Here is a 27,141-nt window from a genome sequence, read left to right on the forward strand (position 1 = left end):
TATCCATTCATCAGCTAAGGAACACTTGGATCGTTACCACTTTATGGCCATTATGGCTGATGTTCCTATGAACATTAATGTACAAGTCCTAGTGTAGATTTATGCTTTCAATTCTCTTGGGGATATGCAAAGAAGAGGAATCCATGTCACTTGTGAATTTTCTTCCTGATATTATATTTTGATTATAAATAAGAGTTTGAGCAACAGACTTTATTATTTTCACATAGTCAAAATATAAGGCTGTGGCTCAGTGGTAAAGAATCTGCTTGCCAATGCATGAGATGGGGGTTCAATCCTTGGGTCAGGGAGAGCTCCTGGAGAGGAAATGGCAACCCACTCCATTCTTCCTGCTGAGAAATCCCATGGACAGAGGAGCTTCGCAGGCTACAGTCCATGAGGTTGCAAAAGTGTTGGACACAACTTAGAAACTAAACAACAACATGACATTCAAAATATAGGCTGATATTTTTAAACAGTGACAGTAGATATATTTGTATGTATAGGTAGTCTCCAACTTAAGATGGTGGGGTTTTATGAGAATTCATTTGTAAAAGTCACACTGTGTTAAGATCATGGAAGAAATCAAAAAGGAAATAAAAATATGCGTAGAAACAAATGAAAATGAAAACATGACAACCCGAAACCTATAAAAGCAGTGCTAAGAGGAAGGTTCATAGCAATACAAGCCTACCACGAGAAACAAGAGAAACATCAAATAAATAATGTACACTTAAAGCAACTAGAAAAAGAAGAACAGAAGAAACCCAAAGTTAGTAGAAGGAAAGAAATCATAAAAATTAATGCAGAAATAACTGAAAAAGAAATGGAGACTATAGCAAAAATCAACAAAACTAAAAGCTGGATCCTTGAGAAGATAAATTAAATAGACAAACTGTTAGCCAGACTCATCAAGAAAAAAAGGGAGAAGAATCAAATCAATAAAATTAGAAATGAAAATGGAGAAATCATGACAACACAGAAATACAAAAGATTATAAGAGACTACTATGACCAGTTATATGCCAATAAAATGGACAACTTGCAAGAAATTGACAAATTCTTAGAAAAGTATAACATTCCAAAACTGAACCAGGAAGAAACAGAGAATCCTAACAGACCCATCACAAGCATGGAAATCAAACTGTAATCAAAAATCTTCCAACAAAGAAAAGCCCAGGACCAGATGGCTTCACAGGTGAATCCTACCAAAAATTTAGAGAAGAACTAACACCTATCCTATTCGAACACTTCCAGAAAATTGCAGAGGAAGGTAAACTCTCAAACTCATTCTATGAGGCCACCATCAACCTAATACCATAATCAGACAAAGATGCCACACACACACACACACACACACACAAACTACAGGCCAATATCAATGATGAACATATATGCAAAACCCTCAACAAAATGCTAGTAAACAGAATCCAACAACATATTAAAAAGATAATACATCATGACCAAGCGGACTTTATTCCAGGGATACATTCTTCAATATCACAAGTCAAACAATATGATACACCATTATAAAAAATTGAAAGATAAAAACCATATGATTATCTCAATATATGCAGAGAAAGCCCTTGACAAAATTCAACACCCATTTATGATAAAAAAAAAAAAAAACTCTCCAGAAAGCAAGCATGGAAGGATCAGACCTAAATAAAATAAAAGCCTTATATAACAAACCCACAGCAAACATTATCCTCAATGGTGAAAAATTGAAAGCACGTCCTCTACAATCAGGAACAAGACAAGTGTGCCCACTCTCACCACTACTATTCAACATAGTTTTGGAAGTCCTAGCCACAGCATTCAGAGAAGAAAAAGAAAGAAAAGGAATCCAGATTGGAAAAGAAAAAGTAAAACTCTCACTGTTTGCAGATGACATGATCCTCTACATAGAAAACCCTAAAGATACCACCAGAAAAATTGCTAGAGCTAATAAATGAATATAGTAAAGTTGCAGGATATAAAATTAATACACAGAAATCCCTTGCATTCCTATACACTAAAAATGAAAAAAAGAGAAATTAAGGAAAAAATCCCATTCACCATTGCAACAAAAAGAATAAAATAGGAATAAATTTACCTAAAGAAACAAAAGGCCTATATATAGAAAAGTATAAAATAGTGATGAAAGAAATCAAAGGTGACACAAATAGATGGAGAAACATACCATGTTCATGGATCAGAAGAATCAATATAGTGAAAATGAGTATATACCCAAAGCAATCTATAGATTCAATAGATTGAAGCTACCAACAGTATTTTTCACAGAATTAGAACTGCCAGGGAACATTTAACAGGAGGATTCCTGCATGCCGTTTTCTATTTCTCAAGGATTCTCTGTTCCTTATCAGTTCCTATTCTGAGAATGAGTAGAGCTGCACGCAGTTCTCAGGACTGAGGTCATGGGAAAGGGTATCTGCTTGGATTCCTTTTAGTAACTCCCTTCAGTGACTCTTTTCAGCGTCAGCAACCTTGTATGTATTAGACTATCCATATCGTGGCTATTGATAAAATTTCATCCTGTGTAATAGCTGAGTAATCGTCTTACTAAAGATATATAAGCCTACATTTCTGCTAATAAAGCACCCTTGCTCCATCAGAGCTTGGGTCCCCGTGTCTTTCTTTCTCTCTTTCTTTCTTTCTCTCTCTCTCTCTTTCAGTTTCTTATTATTGACTTCAGACTGCCAGGTTCCGGTCCATTAAAGGACCACAACAAGTGGCCCCCAGAACAGGGACCTGGTATATGTGGCATTTCAGGCTGAGTGACTCAGGGCCTATTGAGGTCGGTAAGACATGGATTAAACAGCTGGAAAGCCCCATCATTTCTCTACTTTACTTCACCATTTGTTTAAAGCTCAGGGACTTCTGGTTTCACGCAAACTAATAGAGCCTTGCCTTCAAACAGTGGTTGAGTGTAATCCTTGGTTCCCTGATAAAAGCAGTTTTGATTTAGAAATTTGGCACTGGGTCAAAGAAAATGTTGAATGAGCCGCCAGGCAGAGAAAAAATATTCCAATTGATTTCTGGCCCTCATGAGCTCTCATTAAAGCTGTAATTCTGCCATTTCAAGGTAATTCTAGCCCTCATAATATTCAACAACAGACAGAAAACTTGTTACATAAATATGAATTAGATGATGAAACTTTACAAAAGGCCCAATTAGAACAACATAAAATATTTCAGAACTTTCCTACAAATCCTACCCCGGCTGCTCCAAGTGCTCCTCCTCTGCCAGCAGACACAAATCCAAAAGTCTCTCCTTTGCTAGACTTACTCTCTCTCCTTGAAATTCTCCTATTTTTGTTATAAAAAAGAAATCTAACAAATGACGTCTCTTGACAGACCTTAGAAAAGTTAATGAAAGGAGATCCTAATTTAAATAGCCCTCATTCACTTTCTCAAGAGACACAAGAGGAACTCTATTTAGTGCAAAATAAATTACAAAAACAGTTTCTTACTCGCATCAGACTAGATTTACCTCTAAAATTATTTGTACTCCCCTCTCTTCATTCTCCCATGGGACTTCTTGACCCAACAGCTCCAAACTTGATATACCAGAAACATGTCTAAGCAAAAGCCTGTAATTAACTCTTATCACGTTATTGAAATAGACAACCCACTTTGCCCGAGATGTCAGCCTTAGACAGATTAGTACAACTTCAAGCCAGAAAAAAAAGTGGGGGACAGACCTTTTAAATCTTAAAGCAGAAATCTATGAGATCTCTGTCTAGATATATATGTATGTCTTTGTCTCTGGATAATATTGCTGAGGTTAATTTATAAATGAGCTAAACAACAGTTCATGGTTTCTAAAAAAAAGTAAGATACATATTTTCAGTAAAAAAGGTATAAGAAATGAAATTACATTTTATTAAGAAAACAAAGAAGTATGGCTTATAGATGGCTATTCTATGAATGGACAAATAAAGTGATGAATACAGAAAGTATAAAAAAGGTTTGTGGAAAGTTAAACCCCAAAAAAAGTTCTATATGAGAAAAAAATATGCCTTACAGATAAATAAAAAAAGTATACAAAAGGTTTATAACAAGTAGAAAAGTGTTTTATGCATGATACAAGTTTCTTAAGACATGACTTTACTAATAACTGCTAACTATAGCTATATTATTTTCTATGTCACTTGTTTTGGAAGAATTTTTTACGTTAACAAATGTGTGACTGAGCCTATGATATAATGCTGATATACAGTTCCATATGAGATCAATGATTGTAATAATGTAACTCTAGATATGGGAAAAAACAACAAGAGGAAATATTTTCCTGGACCAAGAGGCTAGTAAGACAGTGGTCCAGAGACTTTTGCTACTTACAAGGCCTGGTCCAATAACAGCACACTGAGTGGCCTATCAATGAAATCGTCCCTAAACCTGGGAATGTCTCCCAATACCATGAGACACAATGGCCATAAAATGCCCCCCAAACATGGTCAAATATGTGGCTATGAAGGGACCCTACTGACTGAAAATTGATACTTGTCAACTGCCTCTACAAAGATTACATCATGACCACTGCAAGCTGCTGACCTTCAACACCCCCTGAAAGGAGTTCAGGGTAGAAATCAAAAATAAGACACTCTATGCTCTGGAAAAAAAAAAAAAACCCAGAAAAACTGGCCTTCAGACAGTCAGATGTTTTCAGGTAAAGATTTTATGAGCCCAAATTCTTGCATCTTCTCATACCTAGAGAAACATTAATGTCGTGAACCAATGTCTGGTCCTAGTTCTCCTGGTAGCCCCTAAACAGCTTTTCTACTTCTCTTAATCTTTGGGCCATATACCTTTAACTTTTTTGTTAAGTTTGTTTCTTCCAGAATACAACAAATATCCAAATGGTAGTATGACAAAAATATTCCCTGACCAACACCTAGACAATGCTGAAACAAGTCACCTTATCATTCCATGGACTCTCATCTCCCTCTGTTAATACACCCTGACAGAAAACAGGCAAAGGAAACCCAAAACCCCACGACTGCCCCTGTACAGCCTGAAAAAGCCAGAGCGGTCATTGCCCCCTTTCCCCTGAGACTGGATTCCCAAATGCCTGAAAAGGAAAATAGGTAGACAGTTAGACATGAACAGGATATCAAAAGGGACCAAAATCCAAAATCAAAAAAATTAATGTTTATAGCTAATCATACAATTGTCGATTGGAGACCCTATGGTATGTGGTTATCTAACTGCTCAGATGATATTAACAGTACTATGTATGACAATGCTACTCAAGTAACATAAAAAGTTACTAATACTACGATGAAACATTACCATGACAAAGGACTTCTTGGCTAGCTTGACGATAAAATGACACCCCCTCATCCTCGAATTGTCCTCGATAAACAGATTGGGCCTGAACAATGAGACATCTGGAAACTTGCCGCAAACACCAAAGAACTTAGACTGGACATTTCACAGAGAACAATTGTAGTCATAGTAACGATTTCTTTCATTATAATCAATCATATATCATACAAGCTTGTTTTCCCCTTCCTTTTGTTACAATTATATTTGTTGTTTACCATTGCCTTTATGCAAAAATGCCTTTATGCAAAACTAAACAAACTCAATTAGTCAAGACCTTTTTACAAATATAATAAATAAGGGTAAATTGTCAGGGAACATATAACAGGACTCCTGCATGCTGTTTTCTATTTCTCAAGGATTCTCTGTTCTTTATCGGTTCCTATTCCGAGAACGAGTAGAGCTGCACGCAATTCTCAGGACTGAGGTCATGGGAAAGGGTATCTGCTTGGATTCCATTCAGTAACTCCCTTCAGTGACTCTTTTCAGCATCAGCGACCTTGTATGTATTAGACTATCCATATTGTGGCTATTGATAAAATTTCATCCTGTGTAATAGCTGAGTAATCATCTTACTAAAGATATATAAGCCTACATTTCTGCTAATAAAGCACCCTTGCTCCATCAGAGCTTGGGTCCCCATGTCTTTCTCTCTCTCTCTCTCTTTCATTTTCTTATCGTTGACTCCAGACCACCAGGCTCTGGTCCATTAAAGGACCACAACATAGAACAAATGATTTCACAATTTGTATGGAAACAGTTCAGTTCAGTTCAGTTGCTCAGTCGTGTCGAACTCTGCGACCCCATGAATCGCAGCACGCCAGGCTTCCCTGTCCATCACCAACTCCCGGAGTTCACTCAAACTCATGTCCATCAAGTCGGTGATGCCATCCAGCCATCTCATCCTCTGTCGTCCCCTTCTCCTCCTGCCTCCAATCCCTCCCAGCATCAGGGTCTTTTCCAATGAGTCAACTCTTCGCATGAGGTCGCCAGAGTATTGGAGTTTCAGCTTCAGCATCAGTCCTTCCAATGAACACCCAGGACTGATCTCCTTTAGGATGGACTGGTTGGATCTCCTTGCAGTCCAAGGGACTCTCAAGAGTCTTCTCCAACACCACAGTTCAAAAGCATCAATTCTTCGATGCTCAGCTTTCTTCACAGTCCAACTCTCACATCCACACATGACCACTGGAAAAACCACAGCCTTGACTAGATGGACCTTTGTTGGCAAAGTAATGTCTCTGCTTTTGAATATGCTGTCTAGATTGGTCATAACTTTCCTTCCAAGGAGTAAGCGTCTTTTAATTTCATGGCTGCAATCACCATCTGCAGGTAAGTCAGTAAAAATATATTTAAGGATACAATTAGAATGCTAGATATATAATACTTCTCCTCCCTCCATCTGGTTTTGGTTCATTTACTAAATATTCTAGCTATGTTCTATAATACCTGGATCAATTTTATCACCTTAGGTTATAAAAATTTTCAGTTATTTGCCTTACTCATTGTATTTTCCATTTAGAGTAGGTTAAAAATATTTTAAAGCATATTAAACAATATAACATTTAGATTTGCATACTACATGGGATTTAAAAGAAGTGCATTATTACAGTGGGCACTTTGACCTCCAGAGCAAAATGTTTATTATCTTCTACCTTAGAGGCAATTCAGGGAAAAGTTTGAAAACTACTACTCACAAGTTCTAACCTTTTTTCTTCCAGAAACATACAATCTCATAAATGTGAGACACTTGTGGACATACCTAGATTTTTTTGATGGTTAGGTGGCTCAGCTGGTAAAGAATCTGCCTGCAATGCAGGAAACCTAGGTTCAATCCCCGGGTTGGGATGATCCCCTGGAGAAGGCAAAGGCTACCCACTCCAGTATTCTGGCTTTGAGAATTCCATGGACTGTATAGTCTATGGGGTCTCAGAGTTGGACACGACTGAGCGACATTCACTTCACTTCACTTTAGAGAGTGTTTGTGTGTGTGTTAGTCACTCAGTCGTGTTCAACTCTTGTGACCCCATCACTGTAGCCTACTAGTCTCCCCTGTCCTTGGACTTCTCCAGGCCAGAATACTGGAGTGAGTTGCCATTCCCTTATCCAGGGGATCTTCCTGACCCAGGGATCGAACCCAGGTCTCCTGCATTGCAGGCAGATTCTTTACCAGGTGACCCACCAGGGAAGCTCCAGTTGGAGAATAGTAGTATATATAAATAGAATTTAGCATGGCTGGGCTTCCCTGATGGCTCAGCTAGTAAAGAATCCACCTGCAATGCGGGAGACCTGGGTTTGATCCCTGGGTTGGGAAGATCCCCTGGAGAAGGGAAAGGCTACCCACTCCAGTATTCCGGCCTGGAGAATTCCATGAACTGTATAGGCCATGGGGTCGCAAAGACTTGGACATGACTGAGTGACCTTCAGTTTCACTTAGCATGGATGCTGCTGCTAAGTCACTTCAGTCGTGTCCGACTCTGTGCAACCCCATGGACTGCAGCCTACCAGGCTCCTCCATCCATGGGATTTTCCAGGCAAAAGTACTGGAGTGGGGTGCCATGGATACCTAGTGTCAATTTCTCCTCCAACTAACATCCCAATTCTGAGGCCTAGAAAATTTTAATTTGCATGTTCTGATATAAACTTAAAAAAAATTCAGTCATCTAAATTTCATTGATAGAGCTTAATTTTTAAAAGATACCTATTAGCTCTTAGTAGAAATGTGATTAATCACCCCCAATTTGTTGTAAAATTTGATTTTCAAATACCTCATTTGCTTTCAGTTAGAGAATCTAAAACTTTAATATTCCTACAAATTACCGGGATCTTGTTAAAATGCACACTCTCATTCTAAGGCCTGGAATAGGTTCTGAGATTCTGAATTTCTTTTACTTTTGCACCAACCTAATAGCAAGCTCCCTGGTAATGCAGATTTTGGTGGTCCAGGGTCTGTATTTTGAGTACTAAAGTTTTAGATGGCTCTCCTCTAGCAATGCTCCACCTGTTTTGAATCTTACTGCTTCTAAACCTGCTTCAGACTGTAAAATATCAACTAAGCTTGTGAAATTCACTTCAAATAAGAATCCAGTGGAATCTTGAGTGATAGCCTAAGCCTTTCCATGGCACAGGGTTTGGAACTGCTATTTGGTGTTTCCCAGTACCTTTCACATAGGTGTTTGAGACTATGATTTAGAAGCCTGAGTCAGCTGGAAGACTGAATTTTGGATAAACGGGGTATTATTCAGCCCTGCATAGTATAACATTGTGTCCATAAATATGTGGCTTGGATAAATCAGAAAACGAACATGGTAGTAGACAGATGAGTTGGGAGTCTATTACAGTGCAGCAGAAAAGTGATGTGAGGCTTATCTGAAGTGATAACAGGAGGATGGAATGGACTTTTGGAAAAAAAAAGAGTAGAGTGGTGTGTGTGTGTAACACTGCAGGTGGTGAAAGTAGGAAGTTTAAGACTATTCTCAGGTTCTTTACATGCACCCCAATGTTCATAGCAACACTATTCATAACAGCCAAGATGTAGAAACAACCTAAGTGCCCATCAACAAATGAATGGATAGAGAAGATGTGGTATACATATATACAAATAAACACACGCAATGGAATATTACTCAGTCATAAAAAAGGAATGGAGTAATACCATCTGTAGTAACATGGATGGACCTATAAAATATCATACTAAGTGAAGTAAACCAGACATAGAAAGACAAATATATGATAACAATAAAAATGAATCTATTTACAAAACAAATAGACTCACAGATACAGAAAACAAACTTCCCCAAAAGGAAAGGGGGATAGATAAATTAGGAGTATGGGACTAACAGATCCACACTATTATATATAAAATAGACAAGCAACAAGTATTTATTGTATAATACAGGGAACAAAGTTCAATATCTTATAATAACCTATAATGGAAAATAATCTGATATATATATCAGATTATTTTCCATAATACAGCAAGGTGTACAGCAAGGTGATTCAGTTTTATAAAAAACTGAATCACCTTGCTGTACACCTGAAACTAACACCTCATTTTTTTTTAATGTAAAAAAAGCAGGGAGGGAAGACTATTCAAAGTTTCTTAGCTTGAGCATCTTGGTAAACAGTGGTGCTCAGAACTATGAGAATGTAGTAGAAGAGACAACTTTGGGCAGGGAGGATACTAGAGAAATAAATTATGCTTTGGACATATTGTCTTTGAGGTATCTATAAACCATATTGTCAGACATATTGTACTCAGACAAACCCAGGTTCAAACCCTAGCTCCACCATTTATTTAGTTATCTGATTTTAGGCAAGTTAATTTCTTTGAGCCTCCTGTTCATCTGCAAATTAAGGATGTTAAAATGTACAAGTTTATTAATGAGGGTCAAATGACAATCTGTGCATCCAGTCATAGATAGATATAGATATTACTAGCACAGCACCAGCAGTGATATCCATGGCAGTTTGTAATTCTTGTCCTTCTTCTCTAAAAACAATGTATACTAATATACACAATTGAATAGTGACATGGTCTATATAGTGACATGGTCTGTCATTTTAAGTCGTTTTAAGAAAAATACTTCTATTTGCAAAGGCTTGAAATACAGTAGATGATCAATACAAAACGTTATATTCCAGGAGTAATGTAAACATGTTTTATTCACATAATCAACAAAATGTTTACTACAACAGGAGCTCTCTAAATGCCCTGCTCCGAGCCAAAAGTGGGTCCACTTCTGTAACAGGGAGCATGTGGGTTTATCTGAATAGAATTGCCCAGTAAAGGGACAGAAGAATCATCCAGCTCTGCATAGCCCCTGCCACAACTCTTACAGTTTAAGGGTATTGGAAAAGAATGTGGCTTGATGAGGAAGGAAATAAAAAGGGGAAGGAAAAATAAAAAATAAAGGATACTTCACATCTCTTTTTATTTGCCACATTTACTGATCTTTCACCAGGAAGATTTAAGAAATTATCTTCCTTAATACATATCCAAATTAGGATGGCTTTCCCCAAGGATACATTGCAGTTCGGGCTCTGGGAAGATTGCTGTCCACCGCCACCACTCCCCCCACGCCCGACTACCCCCGCCCCCCACCTCCAAAAAGCTGCATTGGGACTAATAACTGCATTTTAGAAAAAAAGAATCCCAAATTGGCCTTTTTTTCACTTTCAAGAAAAATCCCTGCTTGTAGCACACACCTGCTTTCTTTGAGGTGGCCCACATTTTGTGAGGGTTAAGCCACAGACGCTGCTCTGAGGCAGAGTTTTATGGCTCCTTGGCATCTGGGTGTGCCCCACCCCATTTTTTTTAAGTCATATTTTTGAGGCTTCATTCTCAATATAGCTTGCCAAGAGCCCCCCCCCCCACCTTTTTTTGTACGCTGCCTCTCAACTCTTTCCTTCCTATAAACGTTTTCACTTTCAGTTGTTGTGTGTTAGTTGCTCAGTCTTATCTGACTCTTTGCAACCCCATGGACTGTAGCCTCTGTCTATGGAATTCTCCAGGCAAAAATGCTGGAGTGGTTTGCCATTTTCTTCTCCAGAGGATCTTCCAGACCCAGGGATTGAACCCAGGTGTCCTGCATTGCAGGCAGATTCTTTACCGTCTGAGCCACCAGAGAAGCCTCTTTAATTCTGGTGGGCTTAGTGACAGCAGTAAATAAAAATGTCCCTCAAATAATTTCTCATAATGATGTCTCACAAAGTACCGACTTCAAAGTGTTTAAGCAGCTGCGTATCACTAACAAGGTACAGGCTGCCCTGAAAGGGATTCCTAAAGAACTGAAGCAAAAAAATCGCTCATAAATTACTATATCCAGTAAAGCAAAGTTGGACGACATTTTCTGTGGCTGATTACAATATTTAGAACAAATCTGGGAAGGAAGGAGCACACGGCGTGAAAAACACTATATGGTTTCTGGAGATTTTATATTTTTATTGTATGGGCAGAAAAGAGCTTAATCCAAGAAAGATTTTTCAATCAGACAATGAATAGTATCAGACTCCACTTTCTGTGTAACTTTGGCTAAGTCACCGAACCCGACTGCCCATTTGTTTATGTACAGAGTGGGATATACAGAGTGGGATATACACAATGAGATATACATTATGAGACTTCTGTAAGGATTATGTGAGACACTGTAAGTGAAATCGCTTAGTACATAGTAAGAGAAGGCAATGGCACCCCACTCCAGTACTCTTGCCTGGAAAATCCCATGGACGGCGGAGCCTGGTACGCTGCAGTCCATGGGGTCGCTAGAAGTCGGACACGACTGAGCGACTTCACTTTCTCTTTTCACTTTCATGCATTGGAGCAGGAAATGGCAACCCACTCCAGTGTTCTTGCCTGGGGAATCCCAGCGACGGGGGAGCCTGGTGGGCTTCCGTCTATGGGGTCGCACAGAGTCGGACACGACTGAAGCGACTTAGCAGCAGCAGCAAGAGCGTATTAAACGTTAGTTCTGGAGAAGGAAATGGCAATCCACTCCAGTATTCTTGCCTGGAGAATTCCATGGACAGAGGAGCCTGGTGGGCTATAGTCAACGGGGTCGCAAAGAGTTGGACACGACTGAGCTACGTTAGTTACCGCTACTGCTCCTTCCCAGAATGGCCGTTCGTTACTCCCAAATTCCGGAAACTATTTACTACAGTTTAACACCCTCAGCTGTAAAAGGATGAGAAGAAACAACACCTCTATAACCGGGCCTCACTTATTCGCTCCAAAAACCGCTTTAAACTTTCGATTGGCAAAATCCACTGAACTGGTGGCTTGGACTCGCTTTGAAAGCACGCGCACCCAGCTCTCACCCCCAATGGATTGTGGGAAGTGTAGTCCCGCGCTCCAAGTGCTTGAGTACAGAAAAGCGGGAAGCAAACTACAATTCCCAGAAGAGAAAGGAACAGGACTATTTCCCAGTCGGGCGTTAGCGCTGTGGGAGGGAATTGGCAATCTCGCTGCCTACGTGGGAGAGAAGGGAGGGTTGGGGGAAGTGTGGAAAAGCAGAACTCTAGCGGCTGCCGCCTGAGGCAGATTTAGTGGGAGGAGAAGTAGAGGGGAGGAAAAGAGTGGAGGGGTGAGGTGAGGAGGGTATCTAGGTGGCTGCTCCAGGGCGGCATAAAGTTCTTCGCGATGTGGCTGAAGCCCGAGGAAGTGCTCTTGAAAAATGCGCTGAAGCTGTGGATGATGGAAAGGTCCAATGACTACTTCGTGCTGCAGCGGCGTCGGGGCTACGGGGAGGAAGGCGGCGGGGGACTCACAGGTAAGATGTGGCCATTACCCCCACCCTCCCTGCCTGGGGCCCCGTGTTTTCTGGTACTTAAAAGGAGGTGAGGGACAGTTACTCGTCGCCGCCCGCCACCTGATTCTAAACCCTGGGCGGGGAGGGTGGGGGTGGGTGGGACTCGGATTCTTCTCCCCCCACCACCACCTTTCCGTCGCCCTCACTGAGTCCTAAGAACGCCTCCCTGGACCAGCAGTCGGTCTTTGGATGGGACGGCGAAAGGGAGGAGGGGGTTCTTTCTGAAGCCTAGGAAGAATCTGAGGTAAAGGAGGGGCTTTTTCAGAGGCAGAGTACCCATGGGGGAGGGGGCTGGTGACAAGCGTTAGACGTGGGCAGATCGCTTTTAGGCTAGTGATCAGGGCCAGTTCGCAGTTGTGCACTTAACTTTTTTCCACAACCTCCCCACCTCCCCCATCTTTAGCCACCACCCTGGGGGTGGTGGTGGGGGGGGTAATTGTGTGGGAGGACGGATGAGGAGAAAGGGAGGAACTCCAATCACATCTAGGGGGATCGGCGTCAAAAGAGAGATTCGGGAGTCGGGGTTGGGCGGGGGGAGGGGAGAGTCGCGGTGCGGGGGGAAGGTGAGGAGTAGGTCTCAGAATTGCTAATTCCTCCCCATTTAGCGTCTTTCACTTTGTCTCCAAGTTTTCGATCCTTGGGATCCCCTCCCAAAGTAACCGTTGTAACTCGTTTCTTCCTTGAGTGTTTGGCGCTGACTACCCTTTCTTTCAGAGCCAAGGTTGTAAAGCAAACCGATTGAACAAACGGAAGTTTCTCTTCCCGCCTAATCCATCCTGCCTTCACTTCTTTGATTTACAAATCAAGAACTCTATTTGTGTCTAGTCTGGGAACTTTGTTTTGAGACCAGCCTTCTTGGGCAGGTGCAAACTTTTGGTGCAAACTTTTGGTCACTGGAGAGACCAGAGCTCATTTTCGTGACAACTTATAGTTCGATATTGTGGCCTTGAAGTGATGGTCCAGGATTAATTCAGCAGCGAGATGGAATGAAAAGGAAGTGTCTCAAAACCTGCTTGTTAGTCCCATCATAATCTCCTGTTGAAGGATGTTCGACAAATTCTTTCATTCATTCAACCTTAAGAGCCTACCTACTGTGTGCCATATGGAATGCTAGTATACAAAGATAATTAATATTCAGTTCCCTGTCTGTGAAGTGTTCATAATCGAGATAAGTGGCAGAGGGTCGGGTTTGAGGGAAATAATCAGCAAACCAGGCAAATTATAATTATGACCTGTAACTGCTAAACCAGGCAAATTGTAATTAGAACCAAATAACTGAAGGCATTGCTTTTTCTCTTCTGTTAAATGGTGTCTACCTCAGAGTTGAGAGGATGAAATAAATAGGTGCCAAATCAATGTGTATTGTTGAGATGGTGATGAACATGTGCTATTATTTACTTTTTTTTTCAAGATCCAGGTAGTGTGGTGAGAATTCTGAGGTCCTATGGGACATTTAAAAAAATATCTTGCATGACCTATTCATCCTATTCAGCTTCCAAAAGAGCCCTCTTGAAAATACCGCCACAAAAATTGCCTGATTAAACTTCATGTTTTGCCACTTTATAATTTTCAAAAATTAGAAGTGTTATTTTGCAGAGGAGTCTTTCCATTTAGTAGATGTATATATTTTCCAGATTAAAATTTGAGAATCAATGTTCATAATTACCCAGTGATGTAATTTGCCCATTTGAGTCCATTGAAAACAGATCAGAATATATTTAAAATATATTTTCCAGCCCAGTGTTACAGCATAAAATTTTGGTTCCCCATAATTTTATTTGATCAGAATTTTTCTGGTGCTCCTGTCCACATTTACCAAAGTTTATGTCACTTTGTTACAACTACTGTGTTCCTGAAAAGTAATAGGTAAATCAGATTTTTGAGAATCAAATCACTATTGCTGCTGCTGCTGCTAAGTTGATTCAGTCGTGTCCGACTCTGTGACACCCCATAGACGGCAGCCCATCAGGCTCCTCCGTCCCTGGGATTCTCCAGGCAAGAACACTGGAGTGGGTTGCTATTTCCTTCTCCAATGTATGAAAGTAAAAAGTGAAAGGGAAGTCACTCAGTCATGTCTGACTCTTAGCGACCCCATGGACTGCAGCCTCCCAGGCTCCTCCGTCCATGGATTTTCCAGGCAAGAGTACTGGAGTGGGGTGCCATTGCCTTCTCCGCAAATCACTATTATGTAGTAGTAAATATGTTTTTACTTGTTGCAAATTTTCTTTATATAATCACTCCTTGTTTTCTTTATTTGGGTTTTCATTTGACGCTGTCTTTTTTGTTTGTTTGTTTGTTTGTTGCTGCGTGACTTGTGGGATTTTAGTTTCTTGACCAGGGATTGAACCCAGGCCTCTTGGCATCAAGAGCCCGGGAGTCCCAACCACTGGACCGCCAGGGAATTCCTTTGAGGTGCTTTTTCTTAAAGCATGCGTCAGTTGCACCAGTTTCTTACCTGTCTCCCACCCATTTGCATTTACTCTAGCCCCATCTCTGTAAAAGAAGAGAGGGTTTGTCTGAAGAAATAAACCAAGATTTCTGCCACACCTGTATGATGAGAACAGGTATAGCCCCATTTTTGTGGTCAGTTCGTATCTCAGCATATTTGTCTTTATCTGTGGTGTGGTAGAATGCTTGAAATTACCACATGAGAGTTACCACTATTATATTTCATGTAAATTAAGATGGCTCAGAATGGAGCAAGGAGGTGTTTTTAAGGTTTATTTGGTTCTTTTTCGTCCAGAGCAAAAGTGTGTGCTGATTTTCATGGCTGCTCAATTAGTGTATTCTTAAAATTGTGAACCCAACAGCTTTGCTGTGCTTTACCACAAATACACATTTGGATTCGCTCTCATAGGAGATTGATTCTGTGCTAGTATAAGCTTGCCTTTGTCCATTTTGTTTGCTAAAATCCAATGCTACATGCTCCCCCTTTAAGAATTTCATTTATACATTTTATTTTAATGAAGAAAATGAACACCTAGAGATTCTAATATTGTACTTTTTTTTAAGATTTCATTTCTTGGCCATGTGATAATTGGCAATAAGCACCACCAATGTAAGAATTTAGCTGTGGACTTGGAGAAGTTAGTTGGCTCTTTTTTTAAAAATTCTAGTAATGGAATTGGAGCAACAGAGAACCCTAGGATGGTTTTAGCAGGTGACTAACTTGGAAGTTAGAATTCTGAAGTCCTTTTCTAAATTTTCTGAAACACTTCTAGTGGATATCTTAGCATTTGGTAAGATTACTTAGCATTTGCCTAACTGTATCTTACTTAATTGTCCTAGTTCCCAGCAGGGTGGAATATCTTGTGAAAAATTTTTTATACATAAGATTATTTTTCAGATAAAGTGATTTTCATTTAGAGAAGTAATAAACCCTTCTAGATTTTTGTAGTTACCTTGCAGTATTCCTTGTTCCTCCTGGATGATAAGGGTAATGACTTTTCTCTGGCACTTACCACTTGGCTTTATGTAATTAAAAATAATTTATGCATATTTGGCTTATTAAGCACAAATCAACAACTTGCTTGTCAGATGGGAGCTACTACATGAGTGAAATTATGGGGCTACATTCTATTAAATACTCTAGTATGGGACCTAGGAAGGTCTGCCAATTAGGAAGCTTTAATTTAGATAGTTTGTTGAGAGTATTTTACTCTTTTTTAAAAAAATTTATTTATTTGGCTGCACTGGGTCTTAGTCGCAGCATGTGGGATCTAGTTCCCTGACCAGGGTTCAAACCCTGGCTCTCTGCACTGGGAGCTCAGAGTCTCAGTCACTGGACCACCAGGGAAGTCCCAGTATTTGACTCTTGAATTTTCCATATCTGAATAGTGTGAGCAGGTTCTTGTGTGTTAGACTGACAGTCTCCTTCAGTAGACCTTACTTTTTTGTGATGTAGAACTAGACTAAGAAATGAAACATGAAAATGGAAGATGTTTCCTTATCCCTTCTTGCATCTTGGCACTGCTACTTTGAAATTAAACCATCTGTAAACACTAGAACATGATAACATTTGAAATGAGCTTCCCATTTTATGATATTTATATAAACTTAATAAATCACTATGTGAGTTATAAATAAACACACACATAAAAATCAATTAGGTAACCTTTAAAAAAGTTCTTCATGACCATCCCTCAAAAATACAAAGTTTTTCTCTCCCTTTTCCCTACTCCCAACTCAAGGACCCAACTCTGAAAATGTTCTCAAGTTTTCCTTAGCAAAATATTCCTGCATTCCATACTTACAAAGGAAGCAGCTGATAAAATTTTGGCCTCCCAGATATCTCATTACTGGGACCTGGGTGCTAAATAGTGGCCTTGACATTTCATTTTACATAAGGAAAGATCAACCCTCCCACCCAGTCTACCGCCCCCACCCCACCACAGTGTAAATTAATAAATATCATTTTGGCTTATTAAAGAGAAAAATCCCATGGGGCAACCCCTAGGGAGGCAAATCACACTGTATGCTCCCCTCTCGTCTTCCCTTCCTGGAACGTGTATCCATGTGAAATCCAGTAAACAGTTGTCTTTAAAGATCTCTTAGAATGATGAAGGACAGCTTTGCAGGAGGTTTTGAGACATAAAGGATGGTCAGTGTCACCACTTTTTCTAGGTAGTAATGGAAGGATTATTGAGTGCATACCTGTGAGCTTCGGGCCTTTCTTCACATACCTGTTAATACACTGCTCTCTTGCCCTTTTCCCTCCTCTGCTTGCTGCTAGGATCTCTCCTCCCTTAAGCATAGCCTGGGAACCACCACTCCAGTTCACCTTAGGGCCATGAATCCTCAATCCTCAAGAGTTAAAGTGATAATGATGTGGATTGTGTGCAAAGAGGTTGATTTCTTTTCTTTTTTTGATTAAGATATTGGAGGTTTATAATGTAAGTGGGAAATTAATATTTGCTGTCAAGTAGATTTTGTTCTAATGAAAAAAGAATACTAAGAAGTGATGACACTGACCAACCTTCATTTTTCAAAACCTACAGACCTGTTTGTTCTTGTCATATCATTCAAAGAGATCTTTGAAGGTAATTTTTACTTAATTTCACCTGTATCCTTTGTGAGTATGGAATGCAGGAGTATTTTGCTAAGGAAAACTTGAGAACTTCCAGAAAGGGAAGTGAGCACTGTGTGATTTGCTCTCCCCAGGGGTTACCCTAATGAGATTTTCTTTTTAGTAAGTCAACTACAAGCCAAAATCCACAAATGCATGAATGCACCACCTAGTCCAGTGAATCCATGTACCCCATTACCCCTATTTCCTTTATCTTCCCTGATTCTTTAATATTTTTATGTGTCTGTTTAGTTGTGATTGTTTTATAAAAGCTTTGTCATGTGTAAAATGGGAACAGAACTTATCTTCAGTATCTCGGGGCAATGTTACGTGAATCAAATGAGTTTTGAAACTTGTGAGCAACTGATTAAACATTTGACACTCATTTATCTGTTGATAAAGGAATGATTTGTTTAGTGCCATTTTTTAAATTAATTAATTTAAATTGGAGGATAATTTATTTACAGTATTGTGGTGTTTCTTGCCTTACTTCAACATGAATCACCCACGGGTGCACATGTGCCCCCCGATCCTGAACCCCCCTCCCTCCTTCCTCCCCACTCCATCCCTCTAGGCTGTCCAGAGCACTGGCTTCAAGTGCCCTGATTCATGCATCAAACTTACACTCTCCATCTATTTCACATATGGTAATGTACATGTTTCAGTGCTGTTCTCTCAAATCATCCCACACTCCCCTTCTTCCGCATAGTCCAAAAACCTGTTTTTACATCTGTGTCTCTTTTGCTGCCTTGCATATAGGATCGTTGTTACCATCTTTCTAAATTCCACATATATGTGTTAATATACTGTTTTGGTGTTTCTCTTTCTGACTTACTTCACTCTGTATAATAGGCTCCAGTTTCATCCACCTCATTAGAACTGACTCTAAAGCATTGCTTTTTATAGCTGAGTAATACTCCATTGTGTATATGTACCACAACTTCCTTATCCATTCAGCTGCCGATGGACATCTAGGTTGCACCCATGTCCTAGCTATTGTAAACAGTGCTGCAGTGAACATTGGGGTACACGTGTCTCTTTCAGTTCTGGTTTCCTTGGTGTGTATGCCCAGCAGTGGGATTGCTGGGTCATATGGCAGTTCTATTTCCAGTTTTTTAAGGAATCTCCACGCTGTTCTCCATAGTGGCTGTACTAGTTTGCATTCCCACCAGCAGTGTAAGAGGGTTCCCTTTTCTCCACACCCTCTCCAGCATTTACTGTTTGTAGACATTTTGATGGCAGCCATTCTGACCAGCATGTGATGATACCTCATTGTGTTTTTGATTTGTATTTCTCTAATAATGAGTGATATTGAGCATCTTTTCATGTGTTTATTAGCCATCTGTATGTCTTTGGAGAAATATCTGTTTAGTTCTTTGGCCCACTTTTTGATTGGGTTTTTCGATTTTCTGGTATTGAGCTGCATGAGCTGCTTGTATATTTTGAAGATTAATTCTTTGTCAGTTGCTTCGTTTGCTATTATTTTCTCCCATTCTGAAGGCTACCTTTTCACCTTGCTTATAGTTTCCTTCATTGTGCAAAAGCTTTTGAGTTTAATAAGGTCCCATTTGTTTATTTTTGTTTTTATTTCCATTATTTTGGGAGGTGGGTCCTAGAGGATCTTGGTGTGATTTATGTCAGAGAGTGTTCTACCTGTGTTTTCCTCTAAGAGTTTTATAGTTTCTAGTCTTACATTTAGATCTTTAATCCATTTTGAGTTTATCTTTGTGTATGGTGTTAGAGTGTTCTAGTTTCATTCTTTTACATGTGGTTGACCAGTCTTCCCAGCACCACTTGTTAAAGAGATTGTCTTTTCTCCATTGTATATTTTTGCCTCCTTTATCAAAGATAAGGTGTCCATAGGTGCATGGATTTATCTCTGAGCTTTCTATTTTGTTCCATTGATCTATATTTCTGTCTTTGTTAGTGCCATTTTCTTTACCTGAAGAGCAAATAAGGATCTATATTTGTACCATTTTTTCCTAGTAATTACTTTTCCCATGTTGTATCCGACAAAGGTTTGTATAGTCAAAGCTATGGTTTCTTTAGTAGTCATGTACGGATGTGAGAGTTGGACCATAAAGAAGGCTTGAAAGTGAAAGTCGCTCAGTGGTATCTGACTCTTTGCCACCCCATGGACTGTATAGTCCATGGAATTCTCCAGATCAGAATACTGGAGTGGGTAGCCTTTCCCTACTCCAGGGGATCTTCCCAACCCAGGGATCAAACCCAGGTCTCCTGCATTGCAGGTGGATTCTTTACCAGCTGAGCCACCAGGGAAGCCCAGGAATACTGGAGTCAGTAGCCTATCCCTTCTGCAGTGGATCTTCCTGACCCAGGAATCAAACTAGGGTCTCCTGCATTGCAGGAGGATTCTTTACCAACTGAGCTATGAGGGAAGCCCGTAGTGCTGAAGAATTGATGGCTTTTGAACTGTGGTGCTGGAAAAGACTCTTGGGAGTCCCTTGGAGAGCAAGGAGATCAAACCAGTTAATCCTAAAGGAAATCAACCCTGAATATGCATTGGAAAGACTGATGCTGAAGTTCCAATACTTTGGCCACCTGATACGAAGAGCTGATTCACTGGAAAAGACCGTGATGTTGAGAAAGATTGAGTGCAGGAGGAGAAGGGGGCGACAGAAAATGAGATGGTTGGATGGCATCATTGGTTCAATGGACATGAGTTTGAGCAAACCTGGCATGCTATAGTCCATGAGGTCACAAAGAATCAGATATGACTTCATAACTGAACAACAGCTTATAGAAATTGATTTGGAGTAGTTTTTGTTCAGTCACTCAGTCATATCCTACTCTTTGCAATCCCATGGACTGCAGCATGCTGGGCTTTCCTGTCCTGCACCATCTCTCGGAGTTTGCTCAAACTCAGGTCCATTGAGCCAATGATGCCATCCAACCATCTCACCCTGTGTTGCTCCCTTCTCCTCCTGCCTTCAGTCTTTCTCAACATCATGGTCTTTTCCAGTGAGTCAGCTTTTCGTATCAGGTGGCCAGAGTATTGGAGCTTCAGCATCAGTCATTCCAATGAATATTCGTGACTGATTTCCTTTAGGATTGACTGGTTTGATTTCCTTGTTGTCCAAGGGACTCTCAAGAGTCTTCTCCAACATCACAGTTCGAAAGCATCAATCCTTTGGTGCTCAGCCTTCTTTATGGTCCTACTCTCACATCCATACATGACTACTGGATAAGCGATAGCTTTGAGTAGACAGACCTTTGTTGGCAAAGTGACGTCTCTGATTTTTAATATGCTGTCTAGGTTTGTCATAGCTTTTCTTCGATGGAGCAAGCATCTTTGAATTTTGTGGCGGCAGCCATTGTCTGCAGTGACTTTGGAGCCCAAGAAAATGAAATCTGCCACTGTTTCCACTTTTCCCCCCACCTCTATTTGCCATGAAGTGATGCGACTGGATGCCATGATCTATACAATATGCAGCGATAACACTGCAAAATCAAAACACTGCAAAATCAAAACAGTGATATTTAAGAGGACTTAGACTAAAATAGCAGGACAGCATTTCTTTTTGATCTATTATTACCCCAAACCCAGAAGTCCTCAAACAGTGTTTCTATAGATATAAGCATCACTTGTCTTTCTGAGTGGTGTCTAAGAGTGTGTGCAACGCTAGTTGTCTATGTTATATTTTTCAAAACATAATACTTGAAGAAGAAATAACCATTCAGCTGGTGAAAGGCCATGCTTCTGGTGGACAACTGTGGAAGGAATATGGATGTAAAATAAGCTAAAAATTAATAAAATAAATAGGACTATACTGTTTCCCATGTTGCTATACAGCTATGCCATGGATTTTATATTACTTTTATGTTAGAAAATCTGCCCAGTTTACCTCCTTTTGCTGCTGCTATATGAGCACCTCAGGTAAGAGTAAATCCTAAATGTGAATCAGATCAGATCAGATCAGATCAGTTGCTCAGTCGTGTCTGACTCTTTGCGACCCCATGAATCACAGCACGCCAGGCCTCCCTTTCCATCACCAACTCCCGGAGTTCACCCAGACTCACGTTCATTGAGTCAGTGATGCCATCCAGCCATCTCATCCTCTGTCATCCCCTTCTCCTCTTTGCCCCCAATCCCTCCCAGCATCAGAGTCTTTTCCAATGAGTCAACTCTTTGCATGAGGTGGCCAAAGTTTCAGCTTTAGCATCATTCCTTCCAAAGAAATCCCAGGGCTGATCTCCTTCAGAATGGACTGGTTGGATCTCCTTGCAGTCCAAGAGACTCTCAAGAGTCTTCTCCAACACCACAGTTCAAAAGCATCAATTCTTTGGTGCTCAGCCTTCTTCACAGTCCAACTCTCACATCCATACATGACCACAGGAAAAACCATAGCCTTGACTAGACGGACCTTTGTTGGCAAAGTGATGTCTCTGCTTTTCAATATGCTATCTAGGTTGGTCATAACTTTCCTTCCAAGGAGTAAGTGTTCTTTAATTTCATGGCTGCAGTCACCATCTGTAGTGATTTTGGAGCCCAGAAAAATAAAGTCTGATGCTGTTTCCACTGTTTCCCCATCTATTTCCCATGAAGTGATGGGACCGGATGCCATGATCTCGTTTTCTGAATGTTGAGCTTTAAGCCAACTTTTTCACTCTCCACTTTCACTTTCATCAAGAGGCTCTTTAGTTCCTCTTCACTTTCTGCCATAAGGGTGGTGTCATCTGCATATCTGAGGTTATTGATATTTCTCCCAGCAATCTTGATTCCAGCTTGTGTTTCTTCCAGTCCAGCGTTTCTCATGATGTACTCTGCATATAAGTTAAATAAACAGGGTGACAATAAATGTGAATACTCAACAGATAATTACCAAGTGACTTCTAAAAATCAAGCACTGTTTTAGGTGCTACAGATAACAGCAGTGAGCAAAACAAAATCCCCGTTCTCATGGGGCTAACATTTTAGTTGAGGGAGGCAAATTAATATATGGCTGGTAGCAGTAAATGCTATAAAGAAAAATAAAGTAAGGTATAGTAATAGAGAGGGGAGGGGATTGGTAGTTTAGATAAGTGTGGTTTAGGAATGCTTCCTTAAGGTGACCTATGAGTAGAGACCAGAGGGACTAGAGTACATGAGCCAAGCAGATAATTTGAAACAGACTGAATATACATAATTCTGTCTAGGAATTTCACTGTGAAAAGAAGCAGACAAATGGGTGGTAGCCGGCTACTGGTTTGGGTGTTGGGTATACAGTGGTGAATAAAACAAAAATAACTTATACCCCCATAGACTTTATAATCTGGTATGACAGACAAATAATAAGTAAGCAAGCAAATATATAATTATTGGGGTAGTCAGTAATAATATCTGCCTGGTGTGAGTGGCTTATAAATAGTCATGCATGAGGAGTATTTGAAACTCCCAAAGCAATTTTCCAGGGCCAGATCTGGTGTAAAGTATGCTTTATCTAATTTCCTGTTAAATGATACAAAGATTTCCTAAAAGCAGTGATTAATAACAATAGGTGGTATTCTGGTGGCAGAATTCAAGTGTGACATCTGTGGAGCAACTTGTCAAAAGCCAGTTTGGATTGTTTTTTTAAATTAGCCATCTCTCAGCACTAACAAGATCTGGGATGTGGCTTGGTAGAGAGGAATAATATGCTAGTGCAGAAGCAAAAGATGGCAGTTGTGGGGGATACAGTAAGTACTCCAGATTTACTTATTTGTGGCTGAAAATAGGAAACTCAAGATATATTGCCCTTAGCAACCAGAAAGTTCTGTTGAAGAGCAACGCCCTCATCTATAGAAGAGGAAAACCTGGAAAACTGGAGATAGAAATTCAAAAGGACTTGAGAATGAAACCTTTGTTGTTTTTTGTCTCCACTGCCCTTTGAATTCAGTCTAGATGGTTTTGTTTTTTTCTCTTTCACTCCAGTATAAAAAAGTGAAGTTTTAAAACAGGAGGTAATCACATTTGTTGATTTTTATCCTTAAATTAGTTGCCCTTTTGTTTTAAACTAACCAAAATCATAGCCAGCTTTCAGTTCAATTCAGTTCAGTTGCTCAGTCGTGTCCGACTCTTTGCGACCCCATAAATCGCAGCACGCCAGGCCTCCCTGTCCATCACCAACTCCCAGAGTTCACTGAGACTCATGTCCATCAAGTCGGTGATGCCATCCAGCCATCTCATCCTCTCTCATTCCCTTCTCCTCCTGCCCCCAATCCCTCCCAGCATCAGAGTCTTTTCCAATGAGTCAACTCTTCGCATGAGTTGGCCAAAGTACTGGAGTTTCAGCTTTAGCATCATTCCTTCCAAAGAAATCCCAGGGCTGATCTCCAGTTCAAAAGCATCAATTCTTCGGCACACAGCCTTCTTCACAGTCCAACTCGCACATCCATACATGACCACAGGAAAAACCATAGCCTTGGCTAGACGGACCTTTGTTGGCAAAGTGATGTCTCTGCTTTTGAATATGCTATCTAGGTTGGTCTCTTGATGAAAGTGAAAGTGGAGAGTGAAAAAGTTAGCTTAAAGCTCAACATTCAGAAAACGAAGATCATGGCATCCGGTCCCATCACTTCATGGGAAATAGATGGGGAAACCATGGAAACAGCGTCAGACTTTATTTTTCTGGGCTCCAAAATCACTACAGATGGTGACTGCAGCCATGAAATTAAAAGACGCTTACTCCTTGGAAGGAAAGTTATGACCAACCTAGATAGCATATTGAAAAGCAGAGACATCACTTTGCCAACAAAGGTTCGTCTAGTCAAGGCTATGGTTTTTCCTGTGGTCACGTATGAATGTGAGAGTTGGACTGTGAAGAAGGCTGAGCGCCGAAGAATTGACGCTTTTGAACTGTGGTGTTGGAGAAGACTCTTGAGAGTCTCTTGGACTGCAAGGAGATCAGCCCTGGGATTTCTTTGGAAGGAATGATGCTAAAGCTGAAACTCCAGTACTTTGACCACCTCATGCGAAGAGTTGACTCATTGGAAAAGACTCTGATGCTGGGAGGGATTGGGGGCAAGAGGAGAAGGGGATGACAGAGGATGAGATGGCTGGATGGCATCACCGACTCGATGGACGTGAGTCTGGGTGAACTCCGGGAGTTGGTGATGGAAAGGGAGGCCTGACGTGCTGTGATTCATGGGGTTGCAAAGAGTCGGACACGACTGCGCGACTGATCTGATCTAGGTTGGTCATAACTTTCCTTCCAAGGAGTAAGCGTCTTTTAATTTCATGGCTGCAGTCACCATCTGCAGTCATTTTGGAGCCCCCAAAAATAAAGTCTGACACTGTTTCCACTGTTTCCCCATCTATTTCCCATGAAGTGATGGGACCGGATACCATGATCTTCGTTTTCTGAATGTTGAGCTTTAAGCCAACTTTTTCACTCTCCACTTTCACCAAGAGGCTTTTTAGTTACTCTTCACTTTCTGCCATAAGGGTGGTGTCATCTGCATATCTGAGGTTATTGATATTTCTCCCGCAGTCTTGATTCCAGCTTGTGCTTCTTCCAGCCCAGAGTTTCTCATGATGTACTCTGCATATAAGTTAAATAAGCAGGGTGACAATATGCAGCCTTGACGTACTCCTTTTCCTATTTGGAACCAGTCTGTTGTTCCATGTCCAGTTCTAACTGTTGCTTCCTGACCTGCATACAGATTTCTCAAGAGGGAGGTCAGGTGGTCTGGTATTCCCGTCTCTTTCAGAATTGTCCAGTTTCTTGTGATCCACACAGTCAAAGACTTTGGCATAGTCAATAAAGCAGAAATAGATGCTTTTCTGGAACTCTCTTGCTTTTTCCATGATCCAGCGGATGTTGGCAATTTGATCTCTGGTTCCTCTGCCTTTTCTAAAACCAGCTTGAACATCAGGAAGTTCATGGTTCACGTATTGTTGAAGCCTGGCTTGGAGAATTTTGAGCATTACTTTACTAGCATGTGAGATAAGTGCAATTGTGCGGTAGTTTGAGCATTGTTTGGCATTGCCTTTCTTTGGGATTGGAATGAAAACTGACCTTTTCCAGTCCTGTGGCCACTGCTGAGTTTTCCAAATTTGTTGGCATATTGAATGCAGCACTTTCACAGCATCATCTTTCAGGAATTGAAATAGCTCCACTGGAATTCCATCACCTTCACTAGCTTTGTTTGTAGTGATGCTTTCTAAGTCCCACTTGACTTCACATTCCAGGATGTCTGGCTCTATCTAGGTCAGTGATCATACCATCATGATATCACAGTAATCCAAGTCTATGCCCCAACCAGTAGCCAGCTTTAGTTCTTCTAAACAATGTTTTTAAAATACTGTACTATATATGAGTTTCCATTTGCTGCCACGCTTGCTTTTTGCTTTGCCCCTAGGAATTCAGATGTTGTTATTTTCTTTAATTTTCTGAGGGCCAGTCTTTTTGCGCCTTGATGCATAAGTCTTGAAGTATATTAAGATGCTGTAAATAAAGATGATAACAATTTTCATATTTCTCTGTTTTAATCTTTAGAAGTATGGATGTATTTGATGGATAATTCTTATATTCTTTTTTTCCCCATGACGTGGTAATCTACCATTTATGCTCAATTACTTACCTTTACAAAATTCTAAATCCTTTAATGAAACAAAGCTTTATTTTCAGTTAGGGAAGGAAATGAGTGCTTATGTATATCTAGTTTTCAAGTAAATGTCTGTAAAAAATGCAAGGAGAGGGAAAATAAGGCAAGAGAATTATTTTTATTAACTGTTTCCTAAAAGCTTTTAGTGCTTTCAAAATGTCAACTATGTCTGTTGGATTATTGTAAAAGAAGAGTTCACAATCTTGTTTTAAGGACTTAGAACTGGCAGCAAAAGCAGTAGAAAGAGGAAGACCTACGGCCTTTACTGAGAACATTACTTTCTCCTATTTGAATGTATTTCCTACTAAGTTTACCAATTAGTTTGTTCATCAACATTTAATGAACCTGAGATTATAAAAAATTCAGTAAAGGTGTACTTGTTTGACTTGGTAAACCTGGCAACTGAAGACAAGATACAGAATCCATTATAAAGTTTCAACAGTCATTTCTATTGTCAAAGTTTATAATTGAGTGTTTTACTTAGAATGGAAATTAAATGTTCTTTGTATTAGGAAGTGCATTTTAATAACTTCTGCAGCTGGAGCAGTGTTGCCTTACACAATGTCCTCAATCTAGTGTACAGGCAGAAAAAGCCACTTGTCAAATGAAAGTGTACTAAACTAGCACATGATAATGAGTACCAAGCTTTGGCTATTTTATAGTGTCCCTTCCTCCAACACTTAGCCTAGTTGTTCATATTATTATTAACCTAATATAAGAAAAAAATGTTTATCAGATTTGCAGGTGTCTGAAAATTGAAAGTGACAGTTAATACCATAGATCCGTTTTCTCAATACGGACTGCATGTTAGATTCAACTGAGAACCTTTTTAAACAAACTAAATGACACTGGAGTATTT

At 40.2% G+C, this 27,141-nt stretch overlaps 1 protein-coding gene across 3 annotated transcripts in view; it reads left to right on the forward strand.

The window, feature by feature from the left end:
* The first annotated feature begins 5,952 nt into the window (after positions 1–5,952).
* The window catches only part of TBC1D8B (TBC1 domain family member 8B), an 84,113-nt gene continuing 62,924 nt past the window's right edge, over positions 5,953–27,141 (forward strand). Inside the window, exon 1 of one of the 3 annotated variants that reach the window (XM_061409355.1) lies at positions 5,953–6,656. In XM_061409355.1, coding sequence (XP_061265339.1) covers positions 6,191–6,656 — 466 coding nt within the window. In that variant the 5' untranslated portion in view covers positions 5,953–6,190. Of the gene's footprint in view, positions 6,657–12,285; positions 12,593–12,692; positions 12,876–27,141 lie in introns of those variants that run through there. The other 2 variants (XM_061409356.1, XM_061409358.1) reach the window with 2 other exon arrangements.

Source organism: Bos javanicus, chromosome X (genome assembly GCF_032452875.1).
Source record: "Bos javanicus breed banteng chromosome X, ARS-OSU_banteng_1.0, whole genome shotgun sequence".
NCBI lineage: Eukaryota > Metazoa > Chordata > Mammalia > Artiodactyla > Bovidae > Bos > Bos javanicus.